At 38.6% G+C, this 13,573-nt stretch overlaps 1 protein-coding gene across 2 annotated transcripts in view; it reads left to right on the forward strand.

Moving 5' to 3' along the window:
* The window catches only part of ESR1 (estrogen receptor 1), a 279,658-nt gene that overhangs the window by 111,381 nt on the left and 154,704 nt on the right, over positions 1–13,573 (forward strand). For both annotated transcript variants that reach the window (XM_004601103.2, XM_055136027.1), the window contains exon 5: positions 6,921–7,253. In XM_004601103.2, the coding sequence (XP_004601160.1) occupies positions 6,921–7,253 (333 nt within the window). The remainder of the gene's footprint in view (positions 1–6,920; positions 7,254–13,573) is intronic.

A 13,573-nucleotide genomic window follows, 5' to 3' on the forward strand; every position in this document is an offset into this window, starting at 1 on the left:
CTGAGCACCGTCAGGGGTAATTCCTGAGTGCAAAGCCAGGAGTAACTCCTGTGCATCACCAGGTGTGACCCAAAAAGAAAACAAAAAAAAATCCATCACGTGATGTTAGTTGACAATTGTTGACTAGTCATGAGTTTACACGTTTGAGAAAGGAGTGGAAGACATTACTTTGACCAATATGATCTAATCAGTGACACGACTTGAGAGTTAATGGTGTGGAACCATGGAGAGGTCCATTGTGTGACCTCTGTATTGTGCTGTTGGATATTTTGCTTAGCCATTCTGGAAAATGACATTTGACAGCGCATCTTGTTTACATGGCATTAAGACACCAAAGGCTGTTGGCTACAAATAAACTTCTTGGCTGTCAAGAAACTGCCTGTTCAAATGGGCATGAGCTAATGGATTTTTATTCTGTTTTGTTACCTCTTAGTTTGTGGTCCTTTGAGTTTTTGTACAAAATAAGTTAGTGAAAGGGAAATGAGTATAAACGTTAAATACACACCAGTCTATTATGTTGTTATTCTGCATATAATTCTGGAAAATATCTTGGTGGAGGAGCAGAGAAAATTAAAATTTGATCCTTGTCTTTCATTTACCCCCACCACTTGTTATACAGTATCCTGTACTGTATGTCCCCTAGTGACATGTGCATTCATTGACTCTGCTTAGCTATTGTCAGCTGAAATAAAATAGAAATAGGATATGGGCTATTTTTCACCTTTACTCCATTCGATTTCAACTTTTTAAAAAAAAATAACGATTCCAAATGCACGTTCAGTACTGTTACTGGGAGTCTGCATTGCATTCAGTAATGGAATCTTTTTTCATCCAGCAGTGCCCTGGGGTCCAGTCACAGGCAATTGGTCACATAATATGTACAGTTTTCTACTTCTGTTCTGCTTACTCATTTGCAGGGACTTTGACATTTGAAAATATATAGTACATTTGGTGGTAGTTTAGAGAACTCTTTGTTAATGCTAGTTGAATCTACTTTCCCTGTTTGAAAATCTTGTAAGTATTCTCTTCCATCTACCCCTGCAGTTTTTATTTTTATCACTCTGCATCCCAGATCTGTGACTATTTTGATCATCTCTGTGACAACCTGAATCAAATACCATCAAACTGCAGGGGATAAAAATGTGGTGATTCCCCTTGCTGGTTTACGTAGTGTGGCATCCATACTGTCTGAGTAATCTACTTCAGAAATATCCAAGAAAGGAAGTTTCATGCTTCCCATGACCCCATATCTATCCTTCTTTCCTATAAAAGCTTACTTTGCTTTCCACTTCTTACACCACAACCTCCATTCCTTTGCTTTGGTTATTCATTCATTCATTCAACAGCTAGTGAGTGACTTTTGATCAATCTCTTTCTCCCTCCAATCTAAATATTTGATGGAGAATAGTTTGATCCATGAGTTCTTGGTATTACTTCTCAGTCACCATGAATATTTGAAGTCGATTGGAGTCTAAAATTCTTGTGAAAATCAGATTGTCTGTAGTTGGGACTGTGTAAAGTAGGTGGTAATACCGTGCTGTTTTGTCTTGTTAAAATGCTATCAACTTGTTTTTAATCTCTGAAGTCTTTCAATTTTTTAAATTTTTACTTTTTATTTATTTTTATTTTTAAAAATTCTTTTATTTAATGTAGAAAAAAGTGCAACTGTCAATACAATTTTAGGATTAGAATTGATTAGAAAACAAAGTTGCAATATGAGTCTTAATAGATCTAGAAGATAAATTTATGTGAAGCTTGTGATATCTGACTGCAGTGTTGCTAAATTCTTGTCAAAGAATTTATTAAGAATTTTGTTGCTTCAGAGGAAGGGTCGCGTGGCTGCCCCTGGTCCAGACAATTCTACATCTACGGTCTGGACTGAAGAATCTTCAAGGCGGCAGGTGTGGGTGGTGGGTGGGGGAGTGAGGGTGGGCACTTCTTGGGGTTTCATAAGTAGCCAGGAGTGGGGCGACCTACCCTGACTCTGAAAAATACTCGAGTTCTCAGTCCGAAGTTCAGAGTTCTCACCAGCACCTGAGATTATTCCGAGATGGATGTTTGCAGAGAGAAGATACATGAGTCGATGGAGTTGAGCCCTTGGCATGGCTTAGTGGTCAGGACGGTGCTCTTGCCGGGGTCTGGGTTTGGCGGGTCTTCGCCACCTGCCTCCCATGGGTGCTCCGGGGTTTACGGCAGCGGGGGCCGGTAAATGCCATAAGGTTCGGCTGCTTGGCGTGCATCTTCTGGGAGACTTGTCGGGATTATCTCTGAAGTCTTTTAAAAAGAAAGCTTTTTGGTCGGAGCAGTAGCACAGGGCTTAGTTTAAAGTGTTTGTCTTTTTGGCGGAGTTATGCTCACTTTGGTTCCCGGATACACGGGGAGAGATCCCCAAGCACACAGCAAGGAGTAAGTCCCAAGCATCTCTGTGTGGGCCCAAAGCAAAACAAAAAACAAAAGAGAAAAAGCTTATGATACAAGGAATATGTTTTATTTTTAAGGCACTTTTTTTTTGGTTCTGGGGCCGCACCCCATGGTGTTCAGGCTTTACTCCTGGTTCTGCCCTAAGGGATCCCTCCCGGTGGGCTCAGAGGAACAAATGCGGTATCAGAAATTAAACCTGGGTCAGCAACATGCAAGGCATGTGCCCTACCTGCTATACTAAGGCCGTTTCAAATAAAGATAAAACGCTCGTGTGTGCAATTAATTCGTAGTTCCCTTTTGGGGAAAATGCAAGCTGTAGCCTTTTTTCCTCACCCCAGCCCTCTGATGTCACCGTATATGATGACTGGGATTTTGCATACTTCGTGGTGATGCTTACGCACTTAGTTGTGGTTGCTGGGAAGAACAGAGATTCAGTGCTTGCACACACCTGGTGGGGGTTTCAGATATTGTCCACTTTTCTGTGGAACAAGGGATCTCAAGTGCAGTGGCCCTGCAATTGCACTTTGGGGATCAAACCCAAGGCTCCATAGCCCCAAGGGAAAATATCTCTGAATTTTCTTGGGTCCTTAATCACTTCTTCAGCAATCACAGCACTTTCCATCTCTCCATCTACCTCTGAAGGAATATAGAAAGAGTTGGGAAAGAAATAGCATTTGAGTAATATGCTGATGGGCATAAAAGAACAACGCATGTGGCTTCTCTTGGTCAGTACTAGTCTGAATCCAGCCTCTATAAATTACATTTTCAGAATGTCCTACGAAATGTGGAACTAAGAGACATCATACCCTTTCAGTAACTTTTCTGTGAAGTCTAGATTATTCTTGGGAACCTCTAATCATCCTACTCATTATTTCCTTAAACAACAGATTCTATCTTTGTTGTTGTCTCTGACCCATAAATTGCTTCCTTCTATTGAGCTCTGTCTACTCAGAGTTTCCACAGTTACTTCTCTGGACTTGATAAAAACAAGATGAAGCCATTTTTCATAGTTCAGTTGGGCCACTATCATAAGAAAGGGCATAGTGTGCTTGCTTTAGAAAGCGAACATTTAGTTCTCACAGTTCTGAAGGTTGGGACTTCCAAGATTAAGGTGCCAGCAGATCTGGTATCTTTCTGGGGAAGCTCTCTTTTCTGACTTGAAAAGTCATTTTCTTTTGTTCACATGGTGGAGGGAGCAAGCTAGTTCCTTGATCTCATCTTATAAAGGTGTTAATCCTAGTGATGAGGGCTCCACCCTCTTTCCCTAATGACCTCCCAAAGGCTCTACATCTTAATGCCATCATATTAGGCATGAGATTTCAACATCTGAAATTTCGGGGGAGGTGACCTTGAAATGCACACATTTAGATCACAGCAGTATTTGAGGCTGGCTCTCCTTTCCCTCTACGTCTTCTGGTTTAAGTCTGCTCAGGAACCAAGGAGCTACTCAGTGTTCTCAGTGTGACCTGATTTTGTGCCTTTGCAGTACCCTAGTGACTGTGATCCGAATGGTATGTGGTGCTTAGAGCTGCACCCTTATGCTATGTATGTGTTATTCCAGCTGTGCTCTGATGAGCTGAGAAGGGTTTTGTGACCTTCATTCAGGCACTATCACTTGATAGCACAGCTGTCGATGGGGCATTTAACATACCTGTCCAGGACCATCATTCAGCTACTGCTCTTCTTTTCCTTTAACTTGTCTGAAGACTGCGTTTCAGCATTGTCAGCATTATTGATAATTGATAAAATAATAAAAAACTGTTTAGGGCAAAGAAAAATGCCCGTGCAAGACCTCATACTCAGAAGAGAATCATCTTAGACAAACACATCAACCTAAGTAGCAGTTCCCCAATTTTTATCACATAGGGTTATTGTGAAGGCATGTAAAGTGTATTTAATGAGCTTAAATATGGATGAGTGCTGAGTGCTTCTTAGGGACAATAATAATCACTATTATCATTACAATTTATTACTATTCCAGGAATTCCTGAGAATTATTTTCAATTCCAAATCATAGGAAGTGTCTGTTGCTTCATTAAGCTTTTAAAGTATTAGAAAATATATCTAACATAGACCTACAAAAATGAAGTTATGCATAAAAATCCAAAGTTACATATTTCCCAAATTTATCATTTTGTTTTGGGTAACACTGAGTGGTGCTCAGGATTTTCTCCTGGCTTTGCACTCTGGAATCACTCCTGGCGGACTCAGGGGACCATATGGGGTCCCGGGAATCCAACACAGATCTGATGCATGTAAGGCAAACACCCTACCTTTTGTATTATTGCTTCATCCCCCACAGTTATTCAAATTTCTTAACAGATTAGAAATTAATAATCCAAATTTTGGACACTAGCAACTCATTTTGTTGTGGAGTGGTGGAACAGGTAGTATGTTATAAAGAGTGTTTGCATCTCATATCTTCAGGAGTAAAGGTAATTATAATAACTTTTTGTCAAAATAGTTGTTTCTTTCAACTATGCCTAACATTGTTGAAGTCTAACATGTTTTGAAGAGAGTTATGTTTTTAAAAGATGGTACAGTGTTCATTTTTAAAACTATTTCTGCTGATGCCTTTCTACATTCTGAGTGATTTTACCCAGGCTAAGCCTCAGAGTCAAAGTCTTAAAGAATCATGGGCAGGGAGACCATTTTTCCTTCTGCTACAAGTTAGTTAGTGAACTGGAGTGATAGCACAGCAGGTAGGGCATTTGCCTTGCATGCAGCTGACCTGGGTTCAATTCAGGAACCCTGCATGACAGAGCCTGGCAAGCTCCTGATGGGGTATTCGATATGCCTAAAACAGTAACAACAAGTCTCACAATGGAGACGTAACTGGTGCCTGCTCAAGCAAATTGATGAACAATGGGCTGACAGTGCTACAGTGCTATAAGTTAGTGAGGGAAATTTGAGGGGAGGGTAGTTATTTTCAATTTTCATACTTGGAGAAGGTAAATGCACTTGTGATAAGCTTCACACTAAATAAACTTCTAAGGGTTTCAGAAGAATCCCGAAGGTGTTTAGGTGCAGCTTTTAGCAATGAAAGACTTTCTGGGCACCTCTGCAATGCAAAGACTGTAAGCTGCATTTTAGATAAGTTCTTACACTTAGTAGCTTCCATTAAGAAGTGTATTTCGATGACAGGTACTTACTAAGTGCTTCAAAAAATTCTTTACTATTAAAGCGTAGTTACAGGGGCTGAAGAGATGTTATGTGGGTACGGCACTCACCTTGTCTGTGACTGACCTCAGGTTGATCTTTGACACCACAGATAGTCTCCTCAGCAATGCCATAGCTCACTTCTGAGCACAGTCAGGACTAACCCCTGAGCACCACCACCCCCTTCTGCCCTGCCAAAGAAGTTTTCTAAGAGAATCAGTCTGATGTGTCTGATGCTAAGCCATGTTTCAAGAACAATAAATTTTTATTTTCCCCTTCTAGAACATGGCCTCCCACTCAGATGTTCCTTTAATCCTTATGTGAAGTCTTGTGTTTTATTGTCCTACTGTTTACGGATAGCTAGGATGTTACTCTTGGACATGGCATAGGTAATGAAGGTTGAGATGAAAGAACATATTGATGGGCTTTAGGAGAATATGTGCAGCCGATTGGCTGCCAGCCCAAAAGAGGCCACGCCCAATTTTGCCTAGGCCACGCCCCTGACGATTAGGGCATGCCCCTCTCCCCACAATAGCACACAATAGTTCTCAGGGTTCGAGGAGCAGGCTGGGACACGGGAAGTGTGGGTTGAGGGACGTCACACACCTGTGTCGAAAGAGAGAATGGCTATGGTGCTTGGGGGTGGTGTGCTGGCCACTAGGGAGGCAGTCCGGAGTGGGGGCGACAGCTGGGGTGCTCAGGGTCTGAGGAGCAGGCTGGGATGAGGGAAGGGTGTGTCGAGGGACATCACACTTTAGTGGGGGGAACTCCAAACAATAATAGTGAGTTCTTTGTTGAAATATTGAATGTAATCAAAGTAAAAAGAAAGTAAAGTGAAATTTATCAGCTACAGAGGCGGGGTGGGGGGGAGGTTTACCGTAATTCTTGGTGGTGGAATATGTGCACTGGTGAAGGGATGGGTGTTTGAGTATTGTGTGACTGAGACTTAAGCCTGAAAGCTTTGTAACTTTCCACATGGTGATTCAATAAAAAAGAAAAGAAAGAACAATAATTGATAATTTTTACAATAGTCTATGTTTTGTATGCATGAGTTGATCAGAGTCAATTTTTATCGGCTTATAAAAGACGAGCGTTACATTTTCAGGCATTTTGTATGCTGTTTGATGGCCAATACAAAGCTTAAAATTCTCTGTGGTGGCAGCATTTACACCATGGAAAGTGGCAGACGCTGCCAAGGAAAGTCTTTCCCCTGCTTGCAAAACTGGTTGTTAAACACTTATCAGCTCACCCAAAGAGTAGTTCATATTAAAGACACCTTTTCGATGGAATTTTGCATGAGAAAAATTCATGTTTCTTTGTTTTTCTCCCTGTGTCCTCAGGGATACGAAAAGACCGACGAGGGGGGAGAATGCTGAAGAATAAGCGCCAGAGAGACGATGCGGAGGAAACGAAGGAAGGGCCTTCTGGAGAAATGAGAGCTGCCAACTTCTGGCCGAGTCCTCTCCTGATCAAGCACACCAAGAAGAACAGCCCGGCCTTGTCCCTGACGGCTGATCAGATGGTCAGCGCCCTGCTCGAGGCTGAGCCGCCGATTATCTATTCTGAGTATGATCCGACCAGACCGTTCAGCGAAGCGTCCATGATGGGTCTGCTGACCAACCTGGCGGACAGGGAGCTGGTGCACATGATCAACTGGGCGAAGAGAGTCCCAGGTAAGAAGGCAGAGCAACAATTCGAATTGTCAAGAGTCAACAATTGTTCCTGAATGATGTTATGGGGAAAATGGTGGGAAACAGTAGTTCATTTTCTGATTAGTTTCAAAGTTGGCTCACTATAAGCAACTAATGTCTGGATGATGTGCCAACTAATGATGGCACACAGTTGATGAAAATAAACAAATTCCCCCTGGAAACTAGGAAATAATTTTTTTAAAAATTCAAATTGCAAAGGTTAAAGGTTTTAATTAATTTATGTTTAATCTGTCCTGTTTACCAGCCTGACTGGCATGGATGTTACATAACAGATGCATTTTTTTTTTATCTTACACTCTAACACTAAAGAAATCAAGCTCAGCAACTTTTTAATATCATGATGTTTGTTCAGAAGACCTTAATATTTACAAACAATTTTAGCTTGTCAAAGATTTGAGGTCCTTATTGGCTAACAAGGTAATGATAGTTTTTATTAAATGCCAGTTTTCTACTCAATCTAGTCTTATTAATATTTTCACGGGTAAGAAATATGAGAGAAAACAAAAGTTGGCCCTTATTCTAAGGAACTTGTAGAAAGAGTGGAATAATGATCACTTGACACATACGTTGATTTTCTAGGACTAGAGTTGCTGTCAAACAACAACCTTGTTGTTCTGGGAGAAAAGATCTAGTTATTCAGAAACAAGCCCAGAAAATGAGTGCCATACCGAAGGAGTTAATGGACACAAACAAGGCCCAAAGAAGTTAAATCTGCTTCTCTGAACTTACAGGTCAAAGGAGTGATGTGATGAATTTAAACAGAAATTTTCTTGTCTTGTGTCTTTCAGTACATAAATGGACTATTACCAGAAGCTTAGTATGGATTTTGGTTAAACTAAAATAAGTACATTAGTTTCCATTTAGATTTCACTGCCCTGTTAGAGGCCAGGTGAACTCATATCTGGCCTCTGTGAATATCTCTTGTGTTTATGTAGAGTAACATAAATGTACCATTTGTTGCATAAGCAACCAGTAATACTGCCATCCAAATGTCTAAAGGGCATCCGTGTAGGTGGTGGTGATTGAATTACATAGAAACAGGAGGATTAAGAGGTATGTTTTGATTTTTCAGGGTCAGAGCAACTAACAAATAAAAATTAATTGTCATTTCTGGAATTAAGCTACATTTAGCATCTATCTACTTTCATATTTGAACATGTAGCAAACAAATATTTGAATTTAAATAGTTATGGTTTTTATCTTTATATCTGTTGTTACCTTTTAAAAAATATTTTGAGAGACAAGGAAAAGAAAAGCAACTACTGGCTATATCCTTGAGTATCAACTCTGGACTGCTACCAAGTTTTATTATCCCGTAGCAAATATTTTACTCTTGGCAGTGTTAAAGCCTGAGCACTGTTAGACTCAAGTACATATTTTTAAAATTCTTTGCCATAGATTCCTATCAGGACAATTTTATAATTATAAAAACTTGGAGCATATTGGAAAAAATTGGAATTTAGCCCAGATATATTTCCAGATATATTTTTGTTCCATATTTGATGGGCTTCAAATATGGTGTGAATCATGGGAACACCTGTAAGGGCGATTGGAGGCCACCCTAAAAGCCTCCATCCCTCTCAGAGAGCTCGGCAAGCTACTGAGAGTACCCCGTCTGCACAGCAGAGCCTGGCAAGCTACCTGTGGTGTATTTGATAGGCCAAAAACAGTAACAACAGTGGGCCTCATTTTCCTGACACCCAAAGAGCCCCCACTACAGCAGCATTAAGAAGGATGAGCAAGGAGAGGCTGATGAAATCTCAGGGACAAACTAGACTGCCAAAACAAAGAAGGACTAAAACGACTGTCTGTACTTTCAACACATGTACACTGGCATTGGAAGCATCCATCAAGGACCTGATGGTGCAAGCACAGGAGATCAAGTACAACGTCATTGGTCTGACCGAAACGAGAAGGTATCGAATACATCACGACATTTTCGACACTGGAGAAGAACCGTTCCTCGGAACATGCGACAATAGAGGCATTGGTGGCATTGGTGTCCTTGTCAATACAAACTTGGCCATGAGCATTGATTCATTTGAATGCCTAACAACCCGAATCAGATGATTACACTTGAATAGATATGGCTCACTACTGGCAGTTTCTATCTTCTTCGTCTATGCACCAACATCCAACTACGATGAAGAAGAAATTGAGAAGTTCTACATGGAGCTGAAGAAGTTCTATAAAGAAGACTACACCTTCTACATGATCATTGTTGGTGATTTTAATGCCAAGATAGGGCCAAAAAGGTCACCCAAAGAACTCCACATTGGGTCCCATGGCCTAGAATGGAACAGGGTGAGAGACTGTCTGAGTTCATCATGTTGACCAAGACCATCCATGGTAACTCACAGTTCCAGAAGGCCGAATCTAAATGTTGGATATGGCAGTCTCCTGGTGGACAGTTCCACAATGAAATCGACCACATCATATTCAATCTAAGGTTTTGCCTGAGCGATGTTGCTGTTGTCCCAAAATTCCAAACAGAATTGGACCACCATCTCCTTCATGCAAAATTCTACTTCACAGAGTGGGGAGAAAGGTCTGCAAAGTTTAAGAAGAGAACTCCCAGAATGGCCACCAACTTGGAGCTCTTTGGCACTATTGCAGCAATGTGGGAAGATGCTGACCTTGACAACATCAATGAGGAATACAATCGACTGGTTCAGCACCTCCATGACAGCATGATGAATGCTGAGTGTGGGAAATATTTGCATGATAATGAAATTTATGAAGATGGTTGTCTGAATCAAGACTCAAATAGAAATTGAAAGTAAGGGAAGGAAAAGATTATATCCAGGACTAGTGTGATTTTAAAATATAGCTAACCACTCTGTAATTGATAGTTGAAAAGAGAGGAATTATCCTAAAACAATTTTTGCAGAAAATATGTTATGAGAATTAAAGTTCAAAAGTGGTATTTTATACACACAGTTATTTATTATTCATAGCATTGTATTACAGTTATTATGAATCAAAATAATACTTCTCTAACATAGCAGAAAAAATGGTGATTGAATTTTTTAAGATTTAAAACATGAGGAGTAAAGGAAAAAATCTCCAGAAAAAACTGAAGATACATGTCAAGCTTTTCAGAAACATTGGCAGTGGAATTTTGAAATTTTTTCATATACCAAAATATCATGTCATTAAAAAATAGGCCATACTGAATAATATCTCATAATGAGAATCAAATATAGATAATATCAAATTTATATTATGCTAGCTTGAGAATAGCAATAGTCATAATCTTAAAAAGAAGAACTAGAAGCCATAAGTAGTAAGAAGAGTAATAAGTAAAATAATCAATTCTAGAAATTGTGAGATTTATATATGTGATACAATAATTTACTTGGACATTTGGATAATCCTCAGATGTCTCTCAAATAACAACTATTTATTGAGGTTATTTTAAAAGTTTAATAATTTGTATTGTAATTGATAATTAAAATAATAAGAGAGCTAAGATATATCTATCATGGTAATCTGATATACCTAAAGATAATGAAAGGATTCATTATATTTAGTCAATACATCATTTTATATTTATATTTTATATTTATTATATATTTATGTTCTTGGGTGAAAACATTTAGGTTACACCCTCTTATTAAATTTCAAGTTTATAATACAGTATTATAAATTACAATTATAGTCATCATGTTTTATATTAGACCTTTAGAACTTTTTTATAGGTAAGAATTTGTACTGTTGTGCAAGTATCTTCCTGTTTCATTCCCTTCCCTCACAATTACTTTTACATTCAAGAGTTTTACATTACCCCCAACACAGGTAAGTCACACCATGTAATGTTTATCTCTTTATGTTGACTTACACATTCAAAATAATGCACTTAAGATCTTATCCATATTGTCACAAAATCATGATTTCCATCTTCTTAATGATTGAATAACATTCCATATGTATGTCTTCCTTATCTAGTCATCTTTTGAGGGTCAGTTCCATTGCATCTATATTTGTTATTATGAATAACATCACGGTAAACATGGGAGTTCAGATATCACTTCAATAACCCATTTTTAATTACACTGAATATATAACTAGATGTAAAATCGCTGAATCATATAGTAGTCTTACTTTTTGTAATTTCAGGAACCTCTACATTATTTTTAAAAGTCAGTGCATCAGGGGCTGGAGCGATAGCACAGCGGTTAGGGCGTTTGCCTTGCACGCGGCCGACCCGGGTTCGATTCCCAGCATCCCATATGGTCCCCTGAGCACCGCCAGGGATAATTCCTGAGCGCAGAGCCAGGAGTAACCCCTGTGCATAGCCAGGTGTGACCCAAAAAAGCAAAAAAAAAAAAGTCAGTGCATCAGTTTATAATTCAATGCACAATATACAAGAATTTCTTTTTTTCTATATCCTCATCAAATCTTGTTATCTGTTATCTTTAATGGTAGCAAATCAAACAGCTGTGAGATGATAACTATTAAAAAAAGTTTGTTACTCTGCTCATTTTTAAATTATTTTTTGTTTTTGGTCTATTTAAGATATTTATATATATTGGAAATTAACACCTTATTAGATACATGGTTCACAAATATTTTCTCCCATTCAGTAGGTAGCTTTTTTTTGTTTTGCTAATGATTTTCTGTGGTATACAGAAGCTTTTTAGGTCTGCGGCCTTCCTAGTTTATTTTTGCCATTGGTGCAATGGCTGTTTGAATTCAGATCCAAACTATTATTGCTAGTATCAATGCCAAAGAATAATTTCCACTGTGATTTATTCTAGTATTTATATAGTTTTAAGTCTTATGTTCAAATTCTCAATAGATTTTGCGTTGATTTTTGTATATCATGAAAATTTGGGGTCCAGTTTCAGTTTTTGAATGTGGCTGTCATATTTTCCCATCACTAATTATCAAAGAGACTCTGTTGTGTATTCCTTGGGGGCAGGATTGGGAAAGAGGCAGACCTGATATTGATATTGGCTTACTCCTGGTTCTGCAATCACTCCTGCTGGACTTGGGAGACCTTATGGGGTACTGGGGATTGAACCTGGGTCAGCCACATGCAAAGCAAATGCCCAAACCTTGGTACTCTGCTCTGGACACTCCATCATGTATTCTTGATTCTTGCATTGGGGAATATTGGTAGAGGGTAATGAGTGATCATAAAGGATGGGTGTTGGAACATTGAATGCCTGAAACTCAATCACAGATATCTTTGTAACTTTGTAATCCACATTGCTTCAATAAAAAATAAATTGAAAACATACTTAGTTCCTTCAAAAGGAAACCTACCTTTAAAAAAGTGAATAAACACCCCCAAATTGTACCTGGCATGACGCCTGCATCCCTGGATTGTTCCAGTGTCTCCATGCACTTCCCCCGAGGGTTTAGTTATCCAAATTGGAAAGTACTGTGATATAGTATCTTTTTGATCTCTCTACTTTGAATCTCTCTGTGTCCTTAAACCTGAAGTGAGTATCTTTTAGATAGCATGTAGTTGGGTTTTACCTTTAACTAATTCTGCTGCTCTGTCTCTTTTGAATGGAGAATTTAGTCTGTTAACATTCAAAGAAATTGTTTTCTGGATTTTTGTAGTTCCTTTGTTCTTTTTTTTTTCTTAATTTATCTGTGATCTTTTGTGGTATGGTATGTTCATTTCTCTTTCTGTTTTGTGTATCTACTGTGGGTCTTTTGTGGTTGTCTCAAAGTTTACATAAAAGATCTTTTATTTATAAGTGACTATTAATCTGAAATTTAAAATTTAATCATATGCCAAAACTCTGCATTTTAGTCAGCTGTCCCCAATTTTTAAAAAAAATTTTTGTCACAGATTACCTTGTGTGTCCAGCAAAAAGTGATTGTAGTTAGAGTTTATTTTTTCTAATTTTGTACTCTTAATCTTATTCTAAATTTGTAAATGATTTACCAACTACTATTACAGAATGAGGTTATTTTGAATTTTACTGCATATTTATATATACTAGTAATATTTATACTTTCATACATTTTTCTTTTACAAATTTGTGTGCTTTTATTTTGGCATCAAGAGTTTTAACATTTAACATTGCTTTAATGTTTATAATTTCATATAATATTAATTGAACAATTTTGAATCCCTTCAACTTTTGTTTGTCCAGAAAGCTTTTGATTTCTCCTTTAATTCTGAGAATAAATTTGACATGTAAACATTCTTAGTTGGCATGTTTTTTAAAAACAAAAGTTTGAGGGGCCTGAGCGATAGCACAGCGGGTAGGGCGTTTGCCTTGCATGCAGCCGACCTGGGTTCGATCCCCGGCATCCCA

The sequence above is a fragment of the Sorex araneus genome, chromosome 4 (genome assembly GCF_027595985.1).
Source record: "Sorex araneus isolate mSorAra2 chromosome 4, mSorAra2.pri, whole genome shotgun sequence".
NCBI classification, from domain to species: domain Eukaryota; kingdom Metazoa; phylum Chordata; class Mammalia; order Eulipotyphla; family Soricidae; genus Sorex; species Sorex araneus.